The 21549-nt window shown below is 39.3% G+C and overlaps 2 protein-coding genes across 5 annotated transcripts in view; one reads left to right on the top strand and one right to left on the bottom strand.

The window, feature by feature from the left end:
* The window catches only part of phf11 (PHD finger protein 11), a 959893-nt gene that overhangs the window by 709570 nt on the left and 228774 nt on the right, over positions 1-21549 (bottom strand). The gene's annotated exons all lie outside the window — the stretch shown is intronic.
* Positions 1-21549, top strand: part of LOC103391767 (kalirin) — a 93285-nt gene that overhangs the window by 34895 nt on the left and 36841 nt on the right. Inside the window, exons 2-13 of the mRNA XM_025064110.1 lie at positions 3587-3661; positions 6195-6309; positions 9511-9703; positions 9872-10045; positions 10131-10214; positions 10341-10472; positions 11707-11829; positions 13400-13522; positions 13618-13809; positions 15693-15824; positions 16850-16948; positions 17473-17604. Of these exons, the coding sequence (XP_024919878.1) occupies positions 3587-3661; positions 6195-6309; positions 9511-9703; positions 9872-10045; positions 10131-10214; positions 10341-10472; positions 11707-11829; positions 13400-13522; positions 13618-13809; positions 15693-15824; positions 16850-16948; positions 17473-17604 (1574 nt within the window). The remainder of the gene's footprint in view (positions 1-3586; positions 3662-6194; positions 6310-9510; positions 9704-9871; positions 10046-10130; positions 10215-10340; positions 10473-11706; positions 11830-13399; positions 13523-13617; positions 13810-15692; positions 15825-16849; positions 16949-17472; positions 17605-21549) is intronic.

Genomic DNA, 21549 nt, shown 5'->3' with positions numbered 1-21549 from the left:
AGATGGCAGTGTTGAGTCAGCCCGTGTTGAGTCTCAGGTCCACAGTGTGTCGTCTAAACTACAGCACAAATATAAGTGAAGGCCAGATCTGGGCACAGGACACCCGGATGTCTTGTTTACCGCTGCTGTATTTGGAAAAGTACTGGATGTGACACTTTGGACACAGCTGAACATTCTACTTCCTGTGTAGAACAAATGACACGGTAGAAAATTGGCTGCAAAGTTAGTGTTTAGCATAAACGAAACTTAAAATTTTAGGACAATTGTGACCCCGTGAATACCTAAAATTCCTAACCAATAGCTAAAAATTACACCTAAAACATATTGCAAAAAAGTCACTGTTAAAAGGTAAAAAAAAATGTCGATCAGGATGAACACTTAAAAATAGCCAAACGTCACAGATATATATATTATTGCAGCAGAAGAGGCCCAGGTTGAAGGAAAAGCTAATGTCTCACTCTGTTAGTGGACTGTCAGCTGTATAATCAGCAAACTGCTTTTTCATTCTTCTAACTATCATTACATTGGCCCTTTAAAAATACATTATCTGAATTGCTTCATCTGCAGTGTCCAACTAATCAACTGCATCTCCATCCACACGGAAAGAGTCTCTCGGAGGAACCGCCGCAGCTGAGCTGAGGCAGCGTCTTGTGGTTGTTTCGGGTCCATTCTGTTAACATTATTAATCAAAGTGAGCTGAAGGACGATAACAACAGTGTGTTTCCAGATAGAGTTGAACACTGCTGCTCTGTGTTGAATTAAAACAGTGCAGGAGTGGAAGGAAACGTAAGGTCACGGTCGGAAATCGGTTCGGTTCTGTGGAGCAAATTATCTGAAGGATGTTCTGGAAATCAACATGTTAGAGGATTTTTATTCTCTACCTGAAAATTAAAGGTAGCTTGTTTATAACCCACATGTAAAATGATTTATTTGTGATACCTTTTTCATGTTTTTTTTTTTTTTACATTTAAATCCATCAAGTGACCACAAGGAATGGCTGTAGTAATACAAACATGGTGGTTAAGCGAACACATGTGAGATAAAAGACCTAAACATAAATAAAAGCTAGCAAAACAACCAGAAAAAAGCTAATAAAAAAGTTGAAAAATAGAGTTTTCCAAGAAAGTAAAATAAAAGCCACATTATAGCCAAAGGGTTATTAATAAACCAATGATTTTCCAGACCTAAGTCATAATTAGCCATACGATGAAGATTAGCCACAAAGCTAAAGATGAATAAAAATAGCTCAAAGGTTGTCAAAAATAACTTCAACACCCAAGAAATATGTAAAATGTACAATTAAGCGGCAAGAGAAGATGTGGGATGTTTTTTACTTAATATGTATTGATGCTCAATGGCTAAATGGACAAAAGAAATCCTAATAAACGTGTAAATGTTAGCCTGCTAACGCTGGCAGAAAGTTAAGGTCGTCAGTAAGTTCAAATAAAAAACAGGTTGCCATAGAAATAACTTCATTAAATGCTGGCAAAAGTAACTGAATAATAGTTAATTCATTAGCAGTTAGCGTAAAAGCTAGCCAGAGAAAAGCCACCCCAATTTGCATTTATATAGGGGAAATCAATCTGCTTCTTTGCTTCAGGTACATTTCCCAGCTTTGGGATACAGATACAGTAGCAGTCTCACATTAAACTAGCCGTAAACCATCATCTGATTTGATTTTAATGATGGGATGACAAAACTGATTAAAATGACAAATAGACCAAATGCAAACACCACATGTCGTGACTCCCACGTTTGCCGAGTTGATTTAAGACAAAGTTAAAACCACAATAACCAGATTCTCGGTGTTTGTTTGGATAAGGTCTGAATATTGAAATATTATTCTTGGAGAACTCGGCTGCAGGCTGCCTGGATGGAATAACACACTGTGTTTTGATGTCGTTTGAAACTGATCAGAATCAAACAGACTACAGAGACTTCAAAAGAACCGTTTTATTTTGTTCCCTGGCATGACGAGAATGTAGCACATCACTTTAGGCTTTAATCAAAACTACATCTACCCATCAGTGACACACCATTACACAAGCCCACATAAAACTGATGCATAGGAACATCAACCTTGAGCTACACTGGCCCTCAGACCATGACTTGTAGAAGTGTCGCCAATGGCCTCTGATGTGACACGTGAACTGTTCTCGTCACACCCTGTCCTGCAGGAATCAGGTTTCCCATTAGGAACTGACAGTACAAATAATAAACATGTCACCTTCTTATACACAGCTACGTCATATATCGTATTGCTTCGGAGCTTCTATTATAAGACCATAAAGTGTGTATGTGGTTTTCCTGTTAGCAAGCAAGGACACTGGTTTGGTTGTCAAGTGCAGGCTCAATAATCAAGCAGTTTGAACTGTTCGTATCCTAGTCCGAAAACTTAACCTATTCAGTCAGTGCTTGCTAACAGCGAAACAACATAACATCCTTGTTTTCTGAGAATCCCTCTGCGAAGTTAATATTGCTATCTATAAAGTGTGTTAAGACACAACATTTCGTATCTCTTGAATGTAAAAGGGGCCCCCTTGCAACCCCTACCCCAGCAAATTAAAATACTATTAATGTACATTTTTATCTGTACTAACCACTGTATGCGTTGCTGCCACCTAGTGACTGGAGGCTTGTTATCATTCAAGAATTACAGCAGTGGTCCACTTATGTCCAGCGGGCCATATTCCCCCCTGGCACCTCAGCGCGCCCCCAGGGTGGCCCGCCCCACTATTTGAGAAGTACTGCCCTACAGTTACCTTTTTGTGTTCTTCTTGAATGTAACATATAGCTGTCGTGCTGCAGAGATGGTGGGTTGGGTTCATTGATTCAGTTTCTCTCTCTCTCTGCATGCACTGATGGATTTGATCAGTTTATCATTATTACCCTGGAATGATCCTGGAAATTGTGACTGTGTTTATGTGTGTGTTTAGCACAGTGTTCTGGCTTCAGGCAAACACACACAGAATGACACACACACACACACCCGCCAAGACATGGACATTTTGGGCTTGTTTTCATCAGAAGTGTGTTCTGGTTACGTTACCTGTTTTGGAACGTTTCTGGCATATTTTCAGAGTGATTTTTTTTTATCCGGACATGTATTCCTGATTGGGACCAAACTAACAGTACAAATGTTAGTTTTTCCACTCATTAGTCTGTATCAGAGACAGCGTTATTAAAATACCTCCCTGTTTGATAACGTGAGTGAGATTTAACCAAACATTTGGAATTATATCAACTCCTGTTTTATTATTCTATTTGCAGCAGGTAACAAAACACAGACTATTGCAAGACAATAAAAAATGTGACGGCACAACTCGTGCCGGATGTTGGTTTATGTAGAAGCTTAGGAATAAAATGCTAGAAAATTATATATTACTTAAGTCTTCAAGTGTTTAATATTTTGTTAGACAAAAGTATATAATATATCATCATATTTAATGATGTAAGAATCCTAAGAATGCATGACTTCTGTATGTGGGTGTATATGTTCCTTCTTACAGGAATGTTGGGCTGATACTGGGAGTTATGGTTAAAGCTGACTCATTTCTCTCTGCCTCTTCCTCCCACTGTGCTGCAGGATCCTCCAGGACTGAAGGCATCAGGGCATCTGACGTCCTTCCTGTGCTGAAGGAAAAAGTCGCCTTCGTGTCAGGTGAGTGTCAGTCATTTCAGTCAGGAAACCATCAGTATGAGGTAAACTTGATTCCATAATGGTCACAAATGTCATTTTAAATAATGAAAAAACATGACGTACTGCAGGTGCAACTCTTTCTCCATCATATGTTTCTCTGTGTTAGTAAAATTAGGAAAATACCTGAATAAAAATCTGACAAAAAGCTTTAAAAATGTCTGAAAGTTGGCTAATAAGAAAATAGCTATTTGGCTAAATAGCTACAGGGTAATAATAATCCAATCATTTCCCAAACCTAAGTTATTGTTAGCCTTAAGATAAGCAAGCTCTAAAATGAACTTCAAGAATTGCTTAAGGTGCAGGTACAAAAATAGTTCAGGTTTTCAATGATGTCAAAAAATACATAAAATACCCCCCAAAATAACTAAAATGTACTTAAAAACACATGCATTTGGGCAATATATGACAATGTATAACTGCACTCAATGCTAACCTAAACCTAAAGACTAAAATGAGCACAGTAGGCTAACAGCAGGTCAAAGTTAGCCAAATAGAAATTAAATAATATTAAAAAACGTTACCACGGAAATAACTAAACAGAACAGCGGCCAAAAATAACTTCAAATCTAATAGTAGCTTGAAGGTAATATGTTTTTGAGTAGACGGCTAAAAGCTAACCTCAGAATAGCCAAGACAATTTACAATAATAAAAGGAAGATATATTTTCTTCTTTGCTTTAGGTTAAGTTTTTTTTTTATCTTTCAGATACAGCAGCGGTTTTACATGAAACTAGCAGAAAAATCCATGAACTTAAAATGAAGAGAAGTAACTGTCGAGTTGGTGTTTTATTGTTTTTTTTAACTTGTAATTTAAAGTGTGTTTTTATATAATTCTACTAAAGCATAACACTGGGGTCATAAATAATCTTTGATGTTTTTATGTAGAGACGTATCACTTACAGCGTTAAACTTTTTAGCACCAACACCTTTCTTCTTCTTCTTTGGCTTTTCCCGCCCAAGCAAACAGAACTGGAGGAGCTGGGGATTTGAACCAGAAACAATCTAGTAGTAAACCTGCTCCACCTCCCAACCAAAATAAACCTCACTCAACTTATGATTCTGGGAAAGACAACTAAGGGTTTTGAGATAGTTATTGGTTGGAATATTTTGGAAGTGCTGTGATAGCCATCAGAACCTGCAGAAGGGATCAGTGTTGAACTCGAGGAATTACTCACCTCCAGAGTCAGAAACAAAGGCAGGGAAAATCATCACACCCTGAACATCACTCATGTGAACTTTTCTCCCCCCTGGTGGAGGTTTTTCATCGCCTAAGGCCAAAACAAGCAGGAGGAAAATACACACACACACAGAGAGAGAGACAGACACTTGAACATTTTGAGTCCACTCACAAACACTCAGCCATGTAATGTGTTTTGAATCTGGACAAACAAGATGTAAGCTGTCACATTACCTCAGAAGATGTACAACCAGAGAGCCTGCGGGAAGAGACAGAGGAGTTCATACACGGGTCAAAGACATAACAGGGAGAAATATAACAAAAATGGTTTGTTTTTTGTTTCGTTTGACTCCTGCGTGAATTTTGAAAACAGGCCAGGCATGTGAGAGGACGAGGAAGACACCCTAGAACAGGTGTGTCCTAAAAGTAGATCTGGTGGAGTTGTTAAAATTGAGAAAAAAACTTAATAAAATAAATAAATATTATTCTATAAACCGGCGGAGTTGTTAAAATTGAGAAAAAAATGTAATAAAATAAATAAATATTATTCTATAGTGTGTTGATGTGGTCATATACTGTAAGAATTGAACCATTTTTATATACATTTAATCTGTACCACAACATATAATGTACATATAAAGTATATATTAGTAAATATATATCAGGCGTTTTTATTAGATAATTGACCAGCCTGGTCATTTGATTGGTCCCGAGACAAAAAAGTGTGGACACTTCTTTTGTTATGATGGGTGAGGTAGGGTCAGACGAAGACAGAGAACTTCAAGCAAATACCAATCCTTACATCTATGTAGTTTTCTGCCTGTTAATAGATGTGGGTAAGGACTCAAGGTTACAACGTAAAAGTACTACTTTTCAAGAATCTTCAATTTTCACGTGACATTGCAGACAGTAAAATGAAGGTGTGATTGTGCAAAAAGGCTGTTACAAGTAAAAAAACTGGCATCAAAAGGAAATCAAAACACTGACTTATAAAATATGGAGCAGTCAAGAAAGGAAGGGGAAGGGAGGAAGTAGAGGAGGAAATGTTAAGGGCTGAGAGCCAACAATAATCCCTCAGTATGATTCCTTCTTAGAGGACAGCCGTGTACTTCCTCCATTATCTTACACAGGGACAGTAATACACAAGTACACACACACACAAACACATTTTTTTATTTTTCCCACACCTTAAACACTAGCTGTACATGTTTACTTGTTCATTTAAGAAAGATTCCAAAAACACCGTTATTTTTGTCACTCGTGAAACAGTGACTTTAATCAACCCACTCGAATCATGTGATCATTTGTGTCAACACAGGTGGGCGAGACAAACGAGGAGGACCAATCCTGACGTTTCCTGCCAGGAGTAATCACGACCGGATAAAACAGGAAGACCTGAGGAGGCTGGTGACCTACCTGTCCACTGTCCCCAGGTTGAGACACTCTCTTTAAGCACACACACAAATGCATTCAATGAGGTAGCATGTGTGCAAATCATTTTCATTTCAATGAATACAAACACAGCCCTCTGTTGTCAAATTGACTGTGGCAGAGACAACAAGGACAATGTAGAGAGGCTGCAGCGCCCGTGGAGTGCTTCAGTGCTGTCCACGGCACGGAATCAAACGCTCCTTTCATCTTCGCCGCGGCGTCAGATGGGGAGCAGCGTTTGATTTGCATCAGCATGAAAGATGCAGTGTCTGAAGCCGAGAGCAGCCAATCTGTTGCACTCAGCTGCAGATCTATTAAGTCCTGCAGGGCCACAGGCTCTGGACGCAACAAGACGAAGATGGCCCAAAGATATCCTGAAATATACTGTGGCAGTAAAAAGATAAAAAATACCAAACATGCATTTTATTTATGGCAGACATCGCTCAGTAGGAAAAGTATTCTACTAGAATTTCTAGAAAGCCACAGTCTCTAAAAGGCTTAACTGAATCCTATTGGCTGGTCCTGCTCTCCATTAATATCGAGTTTAACCTGCTTTTCATCATATTTTTTACTTGGTTTATGATTTTTAATTTCCAAATTCACAGTAGGTACTGTGATAAAAATGCAGTTTTTCTACCAGTCCCAGTGTATTTGAAACAGGAACATAGTCGGTGTCTGCAGTCTGCTGTCTGCTTAGCAGAAACCCCCTAATATTCCTGGAAATAGCCTTTAAAATAACATATTTCGGTAGATAATTATCAGGAGGTCGTCTCTGACGTTGTCTTTGTTGCAGCCCAGCTGGCAAATACAGCTGCTGCTGCTGTTAAAATAATCTTCCTTTTGTGTATAATGTGATATTGTTTGACTAAAAACCTTGTTTTTCTACAGATGGAAACATTTTCTTTTCCCTATGGTGGGTTATTTTAGGACATACTCAGAAAACGAGATCAATCTACAGAAAAGCACTTATGAGCTTTGTTATGAAAAAAGGGAAGGGTTTTTTTTTTAAGGATCAACTGAGTTTCCTTGAACACAACATTTGTCGACTCTGTTTTTAATGCTTCTGCAAATGACTGAGGTCACACATTATTACATGAAATATGTACATATATGAAAAGTACAGGAGTATTTAAACCTTAGCCAAAAGAGCTAAAATGTTAAAAAAATATTTTAGAAAAATTAGATCTTAGTCAGATAGCTAGAATAAATATAGACAAATGACACATTAGTCATCTAAGAAGATAGATAAAAGATAACGTACATTAGATGGCTAAAAGTTAGCCATAGAAAAAGCAACGCTAAATGTTAGCCATAAATGGTAAATAAATAACATGATAATATTTTGACAATAACTAAAAAGTTCACTAAAAATAGCTAAATGGTGAGAAAAAAAATGCTAAGATTAAAAAAAAAACAAGCTTAAATCACCATGTGACCAGCAGTGAGCTACAAATCTAGCTAATTGTTTCCCAATAGATTTATTTACAAAAGTAAAAACAGATTAGCGATGTTTAAAGTAACAAAAATATAAATAAATCATCCTCAGGATTTACATGTCTCAGCCTAAATACTGAGTGTCCTTGAACGCAGCATCTGTTTGTTTGGGTGTTAGCTGCTGACAGTGATTGAACACCAACCCCAAATATGTATCTGCAAATGTTTCCCAATCAGCCCCTGTTCAGTCTTCAAAACACTCTTCATCGACCTGTTGTTGCCATGGTGACGGGGGCGGGGGGACTCAGTGCCTCCCTGAGGCTGATTATAATGGATGTGCTGTAGTGGAGGTTTATATTAATAGCTGCTGTGCGAGACGGTGTGTGTGGAAGGTGAGGTCACCCCGGTGTATTTTTACTCGTCCAATCAGCAGCGGCTGAATTTAGAGGAGTTGTTTATGGTCCGCTCAGTGATGCGGGATGATTCCGTACTGCCGCTGTTACAACAGCTCCAGCTCTCACAGTTTAAAAGGTTGGCTGATAACCGACACAGAAGCTTCTGGGCTGATTTATATGTTCCACTTACCTGTAGGGGAGAGAGCGGGGAGGGAGTTTCTGTAATGACTGCAGAAACTTTAAAACACAAATTGGACCAGAATCAAAAACGAATGAAAGAACACATTATCCTGTTGCTGCTAGCAGTGAGCAGTTATCTAATCTTGTTTTCTGCTATAATTAGGGAAACAAAAGAGTTGACAAACGACTACAAATACCCTCAGGTCAACGACTGTTTGTCTTACTAAAGGTTGCTAACAGTTTCTTTTTATCTTTAGTACTTAGTGAGAAACAGTGCAGTCAAAGATGGTGTTTGCGCTGGCAGAATCAACAATCACCTCATTCTTTTCTCCTCTTACACGCTACATTGGCACAAACACGTTAGTATACAAACCTTGCAGTCAAAGCTAACAACCAGAAGCACAGTTCTGCTTGAAGGGCTGGTTGTAATAGCTTCAATTTTCTTTACCGTTCTTTTAATATTAGAAATTAGATTGTGAAATAAAACACACATCATAGATATTTGTTTCTTATCATGTCACTTTATCTGTAGCCTTCTCAGTTCCTTTTTAATGTAAACCTTTTTTTCACAGGTCAACAAAAAAACAAAAACAAAATGCACATACACATTTGATATGATCTCTTGGACCAAATGTAATTACACTGTGGACCAGATTTGGCCCCCGGGCCGTAGTTTGACTAATAGATGATAATCTAGAGCAGGGCTTCCCACACTTTTCCGTGCCCCCCACTGAAAACCACTGATCTAGAAAACATTAAATTCTTAGTAAACAAACAAGTCATATAAAAGAAGAAATATAAACTATCCCACAAAATAAAAATCTAGGTCAAAGTATTTTTTTTTTTTTTTTAAATCCATTGGAATTTCACATTCATCAGTCATTTTCACCGGGGGCCACATCAGCAGTACAGTTCTGCTTGAAGGGCTGGTTGTAAATGGAAGACTGTACAGATGTAATTACTCCATAATGTATTAATAAATGTTTCTGCAATTGATTATTATGTATTCAAGTTACAAATATTTTTCATTGCTGTGTAAAAAAACCCTTTAAATCAGGTTAAGAAACTCTGCTGCATGGACTTTATTAAAGTGTTTTGAAGCTCCCGTCGGCCATACAAAATGACACAGTGGGCCGCATATGGCCCCCGGGCCTTGAGTTTGACACATTTTTTCCCCTCTTCTTTACCTGCCAGTGAGGATGTCTGTAAACGTGGCTTTACCGTCATCATCGACATGCGTGGGTCCAAGTGGGAGCTGATAAAACCTCTGCTGAAGACCCTGCAGGAGTTTTTCCCGGCGGAGATCTGCGTGGCACTCATCATCAAACCAGACAACTTCTGGCAGAAACAGAAAACCAATTTTGGGAGCGCCAAATTCTCCTTTGAGGTCAGTGGTCCTGTTTTTTTTTTTTAGGCCTTTCTGTCAAGGATCATTTGACCAGAAAACACCAGAACATAAGGATTGAATCTGTGTGTTTTTGTACTGACATAATGAACAGATGATAAAACTGTATTTTCTCCTCATATCTCATTAATTCTTGTCTCCGTGGTTCAGACCAGCATGGTGTCAGTCGAAGGTCTGTCCAAACTGGTGGATCCGTCCCAGCTGACGGATGACTTTGAGGGCTCTTTGGACTACAATCACGAGGAGTGGATGGATCTGAGAGTCTCCCTAGAGGAGTTCATGTCCAGTGCTGTCCATCTGCTGTCCAGACTAGAAGACCTGCAGGTACGGAAACCCACTGAAGGTGAAGCAGAACGACCAGATGGAGATGTATGTTCTTCTCTGAACGGGCTTTTACTGTGTCTTCCAGGAGCTTCTGTCCAAAAAGGAATTTCCTGCAGATGTGGAAGGGTCTCGACGGCTGATAGAAGAACACACCCAGCTGAAAAAGAAGGTGAGGAGGAAGGACGCCAGAATTCTGGTTTAAAGATTTCAGTTTTGTCCATTTTTAAGACAGATTTACGCAAAGTTTCAACATCGGAGTGATGGAGTATTTTCTCTTCTCTTCTGGTTTTTGAAGGTGCTGAAGGCTCCAGTGGAGGAGTTGGACCGAGAAGGCCAAAGGTTGCTGCAGTGCATTCGATCCAGTGATGGTTTTTCAGGGAGAAACTGCATCTCTGGCTCTGCTGACTTTCAGAGTCTGGTGCCAAAGGTAATTCTTCCTTCATGGCAGCTGCAAGAAAAATAAATAAGGGGAAAAAAAGTCAAGAACCATGATCAGTAAAGATTGAATGTTAGCCAAAATAAATGTAAGGAAACATATTCAATTAAAACATAATCAACATTTCAATGAAGCTGAATCTTAAAGTTAGAAGTGTACTTTAAAAGAGTGTAGAAATATCTCAGCCCACACACTATTTGAGCTAAAATGAAATAGCAAAATTTAGCTTACAAATTAGAAAGGCAACATAAAACATAGCTTATGATTAGCCATCAAAACCAACAATTAAACTAATTAAAAGCATTGGTCACAATAAACAAAAGGTGAAAAACCAAGACCAAAAAGTAAAATGAATAAGAAATGCAACTAAATTGAAAGGCAAAATAAATTTGACTTAATTTGAAATGTTTTCTGCAGGGAAAAAAAAGTACATTTTATGGAATTTCTCCACTGTGGAACTAAACTTTGTTTATTTTATTTCATCTCATCTTTAAAAAATGATAGCACAAGTTAGAGATGGCTGGATCTGATACTGAAGATAGGTATCAGTCTGATTTTGGTCAAAATTTCAGGATGAGAACAACTGTAGACCGTCCTATCTGATACCAAAGCCCAAAAATACTTTTTGCGACTTGTTGTAAACAGAGACACTATCTTCTCAGCAACGGCGGCCTGGAGGAGAAGAAGGTATCAGATTGATAACGGTATCAGTAATGTTGTATCGAGTCATCCTCAATACAAGTAAACGGACAAAAAACACTCTGTCTACACTGTACCGACTTTCTGCAACAGCACCAAGAAAAAAAACGTGGGGAGAACATCCAGTACTTGATGCGTGTGTACGGCCTCGTTTGTACCTTCAGAACTTCCAGTTCTTTACAGCAGTTACAGCAGCTAATGAGCAGCAGCAGTGACTACATGTCGTCTCATTAGCTGCTGTTTCTCTCCAAGGAGAGTTAGTGGGAAAACACAATCAACTTTATTACACATCTCGTTTACACAAAGTCCATATGCTGCGCATTACACACACAGGAAAACATTTAGATTCATATTTAGTAGAAGATCTACAACAGGCAGCACTTAGACCAGTGCGTTCAATCTTAACCATAGATTTTTATTGTTTTTCCACAAACGCTGTCAAGTAAATAAAAACGGTCTCATTCTGTTTTTCTTCAACCAGGAAATGCAACTTTATAAATCTTGTTTTTGTTTTCCTGTGTTCCAGGTGGCCAGCCTGCTGGACAAGCTTCACTCCACCAGACAGCACCTCCATCAGATGTGGCACGTCAGGAAACTGAAGCTGGACCAGTGTTTCCAGCTGCGCCTCTTCGAACAAGACGCAGAGAAGGCAAGTTGTAGCTGAATGTTGAGTTTAACAGATGAGCTCAAGTCGTGACTAGAGCGTTCCGGAAATTAAAAAAAACAACAACAGAATTATCAGATAATGTAATTATTTAAATCATTTTTCAAAAGTAGTTGTTGACTGATGCTTTGTTTCTAAGTCATAAATCATGTAATTGAAAAGAAAACAACTGTGTTTATCCTGACTTTGAACAGAGAGTAATTTCACAGTCAACTGAATATAAATAGCATCAGTAAATTATGCTAATAGATATCAAAACAATGAAAAAACAGCATCAGGATTTTTTTGGCCATGATTCCTTTTCTTGTATGGTGTTTTTTTAATCTATAGTCCTGCTCAAATGCCAGACCAACAGGTGGCGTTATTGTTCAATATGGTTATTCACCAAAAAAGCAGTGGGATAGTGAAAATAAAGAAACATTTAATAAGAACTTTTTAACTATAATGCACAACCCTTTACAGGTGATAAAAAATCCATGCACTAAATTCTTACTCTTGTTAGCCTAACGTCTGTGCCCGTCTGTGAACTGAGTCATTATGTTGTAAGCGAGAAGCTAAAACTTTGCTCAGAGGCTGCGGAGGTCGAAAAACGAAACGTTGGCCGACAGCTTGGCGGTAAAATAACAATCTGTGGTTCAATTAAATATAATGATCTTTAGTTTGAAATTACAGGGCAAAGGTTGAGACGTTACGCTGCTGCTAACGCTTCATAATGAACAGTTTTGGTCCCCCAGGACTCATCTGCAGCATCAGTGCAGACATCTCTGAAAAACGTTCAGAGAGAAGCAGGCCTTTTAGCCTTTCATCTTGTAAGAGGAGCAGAGGATTTTGCGGTTAATATGGTAGAAAGTCGAGCAGTGACATCACCCAGAAAATCCCCCCAAAAATTTGGATTCATTCAAAAGATTCTCTTCAAAGCGATGAGTATATTTATAAAACGCAGCATTTAAGCTGGCACAAAGCTACGTCTCCACGCAAACAGTTGTGATTAGTTAATGCTGTTGACCAAACAGCAATTCCACCCCTGGTTACCCAGGCATGTGCTGAATGTCAGCTGACTTTGTTTGTGTTCGTCAGCCTACGCACAGATCCACATGCAGGAGCAGCAAATATTTACCCTGCAATAAACAGAGAGGATTGGTCATTTAAATAAAATCAGTTTTGTCCACATCAGTGACGAGCATCTGTAGGGCTTCATCTGTGGGCGGGTTTACGCTTGACGAGTGCAGCCAGAGAAAACAGTCAGACATGACGCCTGTTTGTTGCTCTGCGGTAAAAACAAAAACACACTCATTTGTGTAGATGTTGTCGTCGTAGTCGCAGCATAAATCAACCGGCGCGGAGGCTGTCGTGGCCTGAGGTTAATCACAGTCAGTCAGCTGGTCAAAGTGGAGCTGAGGAGGACATGATGATGTACTTAGAGGGATAGATTTTTGTTTTCAATTTTCATGAGAAACGAAGGGGAATGGCTGACAACAGAGGAGCATTAGCCCAGACATTACTGCATTAGCATTAGCATATCAAATAGCTCTACTTTGTCTCTGTGTCTGTGCAGATGTTTGACTGGATCAGTCACAACAAGGAGGTCTTCCTGCAGAGCCACACAGAGATCGGCCGAGGATACCAACACGCCGTGGAGCTGCAGACGCAACACAACCACTTTGCTATGAACTCCATGGTAAATGACGTCTTCGAAATTCAAACTTAAAATGGTTTCAAATTTGTAGTTGGAGTTTTTTGTGTGTGTGTAATTCTCTCTCCATGTCTTCCCAGAATGCCTACGTCAACATCAACAGAATCATGTCTGTGGCGAGCCGACTGGCGGAGGCTGGTCACTACGCTTCCACCCAGATAAAGCAGATCTCGGGTCAGTTAGATCAGGACTGGAAGAGCTTTGCCGCAGCGTTGGACGAGCGCTCCACCATCCTGGCCATGTCGTCTGTCTTTCACCAAAAGGCCGAACAGGTGGGAATTGGTCTGTCTTGGCATCGTGGGAAGGACTTCTCACTTTGTCAAAGCTTTTGTTTCTCTTTTGGGTGAAAAGATGACTATTGTTTTCTCAAGTTTTTTTTTAATCTTTATTTGTTTGGTGAGGATTTCTAATTCTTCGACTGTCTGTGTGCTGCTGCTGCTGCTGCTGCTGCTGCTGCTGCTGCTGCTGCTGCTGCTGTGTAACGGTCACAGCACTTGTTGGTCTAGAATGCAAAGTATAAATGGCTCTATTATTTCTTTTCTTTCCTGTAAAATAAATCAAACCCACTCTCCACTGCTAATTCTTGGAGTGTTGACATGGCAACAGATGGGACATGTTCGAGTCCTGCTGGGCCTTCGACATCAGCCACAAGTGAACGTTTGAGAGAGAGCAGAGAAAAAAAGCACAGAATAGAGGGAGAGGAGGAGAGGAAAAGAGGAAGAGAGGAGGCTTGGCTGAGGATGAGGGAGGAAAAACACGACAGCAGAAATGTGTCATGTTAAAATATGAAACGTAACACGTGGGAAATGCAGACAAGAAAAAAAGAAAAAAACATCAGAAATACACACAAACAATGAGAGAACCCCAGACATTTCAACCAAAGGGTTTTTGAAAGGAAAAGCACACACACACACACACACACACACACAAAGAAATGTTCCAGTAACACACCGATGTCGATACAGATTAGAATAATTACAATTCTTTGCACAGTGATGATGAATGGCTACAGCAGATGTCATGGCAACAACGACATTTTGTATTTGCTTTGGACCAGGGCTCGGAAAAAACAGCTCCAGGACAGTTTCACACAGAGAAAGACAGAAGGCAGTTCCCCATTGTACAGAGCAGAAGAGGCTGAGGGCAGCAATAACATGAATAATCTCAGTTCGCTATTTTCTTTTCCAAAGACCTTAGTACTAGCAAACAATTCCAACATATTTTTAATTTTTATTTCATTCATTATAGGATAAAAGGTTACAAATATGTGACGGAATACAAAAAAAAAGGCAACAATACCTGTTTTTGTAATAGTGAAAATAGTTTAAATTAAAAGGTTAAAATAGATTAAATATAGTTATAATAGTTAATAGTCTGTAAAAATAAATATTGCCAGATTAGCTAAAAGGTTGTTTACTGCGGCTAAAGTTTAGGGATACCTTAAGGTTAAGCCTGAACTGCGGGAAAAAAAGGTATTGTAGCTACTCAATTTTAGCTAGCTTCTTTAAAATATATTATACTCCAAGTACCAGGAGGTTAATAAAGAAAGTAGGTTAATTATAAAGTCCAAAATATAGCAGCGACATCAGAGTTTGTTAAAGAGCACTGATAATTCATCCAAATGATTGGGAAGGGAGAACAGGAGTAAGCATGTGATGCTAAATCAATAGCTAATAATGTATAAAATAGTAAATTCAAGCCACTAAGAAGTTTCCTCCCCAAAAAAACAAAGACAGGGAATGAGCAAAAGGTATAAAATTAGCAGGTAACATTTACACCAAGATAAATCTTACCCAAGGTCTAAGGGGCTTAGCTAAGCTAATAATACTTAGCGCTACGTCTTTACACATTTCCTGCTTTCCAAGACAGGTGAGATATTTGGGCTTTCGGAATAGTTAAGAACTGAAATGAGACAGCAGAAAGAGAAGCTTTAAAAAACCAAATGTGAACTCTGAAGAATACAGCTACACTCTTTTTGCTGTGTCATCAAACCTTGACATCCAAATATATGTAGCTGTTGACGTTTGAAGGATTATGTGGGAAAATAGAAGTGTGAAAGCTGTGTTGTTCTTTATTTCTGAAGCCTTTTCCTTACATGGCTCACCAACAAACTTTATTTGACAATATTGTTTCTATGTGTGTGTATTTGTCTCAGTTCCTGTCAGAGGTGGAGGCCTGGTGTAAAGTCTGCAGTGAGGGAGGTCTGCCCTCTGAGATGCAGGAGCTGGAGCTGGCCATCCACCGTCACCAGAGTCTGTATGAGCAGGTCACCCAGGCCTACACCGAGGTAAGCACACAGACAACCACGTTGAAGGTGTTGGTGGTGTTAAAACTGGAGCCGTTTATTCAACACTTTCTTGTACGGTACTTTTTGTGGAAAAACGTACAAGGAAACACTCAGTCAACTAAATTGGACTTTTTAAATTATTATTTACTGCAAATAACGTGTCTTTGTTAGTCTATGCAACAATTACAGACAGAACACTTATAACACTCTCTCCACGAGGTGACTTAAAAAAGAAAACAGAGACTCGAGGCTGTTGAAAAAGTTCTCTGTGTCTTTCTTTAATTCCTGTATGTCAGTGTGGTGTTCAACTAAACAGGCCAGGTTTCTTACTGTGTCAGTAAATTGTAATTCGAAGATCAATAGATTTTATTACCAGCACTTTTTATGACATTTTTTGTTTGGTGGAGTGCCGGAGAATTAAGAAAAAAAAATTAGATATGCCACAGGTCAGTGGAGAATTTAAAAAAAATTAGATATGCCACAGGTCAGAATAATGCATTTTGGGGGCTTAGCTTGATATGTGCCATGTGATGGACTGGCTAACTGGCTAGGGTGTAGCCCGCTCTCCAACCCAACACACTGCAAATGAATAAGCGTTACATAATGCTCTTAAGGCTACAACAGGCACTGAAGTTATCATTTGAGTTCAGATGCTGGCACTTATCAAAGATTTATGGGAACAGATCCTGATGTGAACCAGCAGCTCCTTTTATTTTGGCTGAAAGACCTAAAATAAAACCTAAACAACCATTAGAGTCCATCCTTAGCCACAATTCCTCAACTTATTACAGGACTTCCTGTCTGTGTGAGGTAGTTTTAGTGGTGTGAATCATCTGTAATTAAGCAATTAGGAAGTGGAGGCAACATGCTAATTTGGAAAATATATGTTTTGTAGAGCACAGAGGGGGGAGAAGAGAAAAGAAAGCCAGCATCTCCTCCTGTCTGCCTTTCTGTCAGTAAACTGTGTGTGTATAGAATCTCTAGTCTTTGACATATCAACCTTTGACCTTAATCTGTGTTTCCAGGTGAGTCAGGATGGTAAAGCCCTGCTGGACGTCCTCCAAAGACCCCTGAGTCCTGGCAATTCTGAATCGCTGACAGCCACTGCCAATTACTCCAAAGCGGTGAGTGCATCTGCGTTTATGACACGGGGTCTTCTGCAAAGCACAAGGGTGAGTCAAAAAGTATTGAGAAAAATCTCTAAGACTCTTCAAACTGTTTTATCATGATATATTTGTGAGGCATTTAGCTTTGTTTTGTTTTTTATAATTTGTCTAGTCAGAGCAAACACCAAGCTAGAATGGAAACCGTTAAAATGATGATAATTTCTAAAAGTCAAATTTGGCCAAGTATGTAATAAATAATTTAAATTTCAAAGATTTGTTCTGTGAAGAAATGGTTTTATTTTCCCATAAAATTCAACAAAGAAGATCAGATACCTAAATCTGACTTTGTTGGAGTTAAAGAAAAGTTAGATATGTTCCATAAAAATTCAAAGGGTTAAAGCATCGAACGTAAAAAAAAATGTCCCTTTTGTTTCCAAAGCTTCAATTAGAGCACAAAGTGCAATTCAGTTAAAGAGAAGGAGTTTTGTGTAAATACAAAGTTGTGTGTCACAGAGTGATTGATGTTTGTGTTATTTCTATAGGTTCACTGCATCCTGGATGTGGTTCATGAAGTTCTGCACCACCAACGGCGCCTGGAGAACATTTGGCAGCACCGGAAAGTCCGACTGCACCAGAGGCTGCAGCTGTGTGTGTTCCAGCAAGATGTCCAACAGGTGCGTACGCACACACGAACGCAATTGTACACTTGCTTTCACAGCTATTTTTGTTAATACAGTGCTGGACTGCTGTACCATAGCTGTGTCCCTAACTAATACATGTTAGGTTTTCACCTTACGCTAAGGTGTTTAATATGTCAGAAGTGAGGTTCTGAGTGTCTGAGACCAGGGTTTAGTCCATATTATGGTTGCTGGTTTGAAAACACAGGCTTACACACACTCAACTGAAGACATGTCCAGCAAGCAAGTGATCAAAAAAGGGCATTTTCACACAACCTAAAAAACCCAAAAGACTGAGGATGTGTTCTCGATGAGTCACCATTAAGGCTTGCTTCTTTTTCCCATGTCTTCCAGCTCCATACGATTTACAAAAATACCCATGTAACATTTTCAACACTAAAAACAGCTCCGAAACAAAGCAGTTTTCTGTAGTGAGGTCAGACAGACCGCAGAGCAGCATGTAATCTTGTGTGTGAGCATGTAATCACGTGCACAGACGGCAGTCATGTGTGCACGGTGACCTTTGCTTGTCGTTGCACATGAGAATCATCAAGGCGTCGGCCGTTCATCTCCTCCCTGTCAGCTGTGCAGGGAGTTACTTTAAAAAAAAAAATCCTTAGATAAAAAAAAGCGTTCAGAGTGGATCTGTGCCCCGCTGGTACCACGGCTCATATTTCACCCAGGAGAACGCCGCGTTCTGCGTTTTCTGGATGTTTTGGAGCCATGTAGAAGCTGTCATGTTTATACCACTGCTGCAATCATTCTTAAAGTGTGTTTTTTGAACAGCAGTGAATTATATCCTTGTGGGAGGAAGTGGTCTTGTGTATAATTTTATTACCTTGTATGTGAATGGAGGTCTTGTAGTAATGCAGCAATGAAGTTAAACTAAATTCCCTTAGTATTACTCAAAACCCCGGCATCTCCTTTGCAGATAGAGCCTACAAATGCTGTATAAACCATGAAGGCACAGGACTGATTATAAATAAACGGGCTCCTTGGTTTATGCCATCCTCGACTCACGTCATAACGTGGATATGTGGCCATTTTTTGTCTTGTTCCATTATTCTAACATACGGCGTTAAAACAAATCTTGCACGGGAAATAGTTGGCGAGCGGAGGGGACGGTGTTTACATTCAGCAGTTGTATGTCATACATCGGAATGTGCTAGATTTCGCTAAGGTCTTCTGATATTTTTATGTCCTAGATCATGATGTTACCAATTTGTTAACATAGGTACAGTACTTTTGCACAGTATGAGTTCAGACTTACTGTGAAAATCGAGCTACATCGCGCTGTAGGAACAGAACTCTGACGTAACTCAAGGACCCCTAGATTTGTCTTTAAACATCTTTGGCTACTTTCGTACTAACAACAGAAAGCTTAATTAAGTGTTTGTTAAAAATTTAAAAATATTCCTAAATTAACTGAAGATCTGTACTTACATTTACAGTTTGAAAGAGGAATGCTGTCAAAATGTTAACGTGTCAAAGAATAAAACACAGAACAAAGAACGTAGCAAAGGGACAAAAATTAAAAGAAAAACAAAAAAGGCCAAAAGGAATAAAAATCACTTGTAATAGAAAAGAAAATAAGGCGGGAATAAGGCAGAAAGGGACAATAAAACCCAATAAAAGCAGAAAAAATGTCTAATGAGACAAAAATATAACAGGACCTAAAGCCAGGTACAGCAGGCAGAAACAAAGCATTTTTATTTTAATTGGACCCAAACCAAAGATTCAGAAAGACAAAACAGGGGTCCATAAATGTTGTACTGCCATGGCAGCGATGACATCAGCAGAGAAAAAACCGCAGAGGTGAAAACGAGAAGATGAGTCTCAAGTATGGACAACATGAAAATGCGACCCAGGAGGGAGAGCGAGTGAAGAGGAGTTCATACGAGTGCGTTATAAATTCATCCAAGGCAGAGTGTTGCCAGCTGTACAAGTCCGGCAAAAGTTTCTATGAGACCCAGGGGAGACACGGACCCACAGTGGGTGAGAGACGTAGAGGGGAACAGGAGACGAAAGTCGAGTGAGAGAGTACACACGTCGTAATAGCCTATAAATCAAAGAAAAACAGGGCCGTTCCAAGCTTGAGTGCTAATGTTATGGGATAAATGCGACCCCAGAGAGGAAAAGGGAGAGATGCGGGGGCAAGGGCCGGAGGAGAATGTATTAGGTGTGTGGTTTTATTTGGCAGTTTTAGTCGCACATTCAAACAAAGACGGTCCAGCTGCGGTCAACATGTTCTCAGTTTGTGTTCGCTCTGACCTCACGCTGACCACAGTGAAGGCTACATCTGGACGGACTGCGGCTGCAGAAATGTCGTGAGTTATGGAACATCGAGGCTCAAAAATTGCAGTGTTCAGATGTGGCGAGGTGTTAATGTGCCGTGCTGGGACCTCGGGTCACTGTCCAGAAGGAGTCGCCTTTCAAATGTGAAGTTTGATCTCTCCTTATTATGGCTGTGAAGTATGACATCTACAGGTAGAGGTCAGACTGAAAACGTGTGCTCACATCTTTTATGTATTCAACATACACTTTATTTATTAGGCTGCCGGAGATAACAAATAAGAATATAAGCAGCAACCGGGAACACAAATTACAATTAAACAATAATAAATAAGTATAATTGGGAATTATAAACAATGCCTATTTTGGGATCGCATTTTTTGAAATTAGTTTGTAGCTACAGCACCACAGCTGGCCATGGATAAAAATGATTAATATTATTATTCAGTGCTGTGTCAGGTGTAATTATCTAAGTAGCTACAAATTATTTAGCAGTATTGTTTTGCCAAGGCTGGTTACAAATGATTTAGCAGTATTGTTTTGCCAAGGCTGCTATTACCTAGCTTTACGGTAGGTTGGCGTATCACGTAATTGTTCTCATATTTGTCGACAGTTACAGAACAATAGAACAGAACAATAAATACTCTTCCACTAGGGGCCAGCAGATGGCTAGAAAAACTAAATAAAAGAGAGAGACAAGAAGTAAATGTCTGTGTCTTTCTTCAATTACTGTGAGGCTACAAGGGTGTTCAACTAAACAGGCCATGGTTTAATACAGAGTAAAATGTGAGTAAATGGAAAACACTCCTCAAACCCTACAAAATGAATTATGTCTGAGATACTTAGCTCTGAGCCACATTTCTAACGAGTAAAATAAAAAAATAAATTTGTACTATATTGATTATACTTGCCCCTAGCAAGTGCCAAGCATGTGGTTCCTCTGGGAATTGAACCCAAGTCTCTCTGCTGACAGCCTTGCTAACCGCTACACTATGGAACCGACCAATCTTTCCAACCAACAGAACAATATTCTTTTGAAATTTGAAAAGACGCTGGTTTAATTACCAGCTTTTATGTGAGCTAGGCTAAAAGCATAGCATGGTCTGTTATCTACAAGATAATTTATGTAGAATATAAGTTATAGTCATTTTTATTTTTACCTTGAATGACAACAATTACGTTATATATTGTCTCATACCAAATCTTGTCAAATAAAATGTAGCTTTGTTGTCAAACAGATGTTTAATTAGCCTGAAGTGAATCGGTTTGTCACGTGCAGCGATATGACTATAAACCACCACAGGTGTTCTTATTGGGCATTTACAAAGGCAGTAATCACTCGTTAAAAAGAAAGCAATGAATATGAAAAAAAGCACCAGGCTTCAGCTTTCATCTCTGTTAAACCAAATGAGACGGAGTTGGTGCGCATCAGCAGCCAGATGATGGAGTTTGGCCTGCAGTAGGAAATTAAATTCTGCATCTTTATTCATCTCAGATGCAGTGACCTACTTTTTCCTGCTCAGATCATGAAGGTTTCATCAGATTCCATTTCTAATTCATTAGGACTGGGAGCATTTTGTGCCGCTGTTATGTATGTTCGCACAATGTCAGGAGGCGAAAAAAGAGGAGGTGCAGCTTTAGGAAAAGGAG

Source organism: Cynoglossus semilaevis, chromosome 16 (genome assembly GCF_000523025.1).
Source record: "Cynoglossus semilaevis isolate Cse_v1.0 chromosome 16, Cse_v1.0, whole genome shotgun sequence".
Classification (NCBI taxonomy): Eukaryota; Metazoa; Chordata; class Actinopteri; order Pleuronectiformes; family Cynoglossidae; genus Cynoglossus; species Cynoglossus semilaevis.
This window is presented reverse-complemented; position numbering and strand designations above follow the sequence as displayed.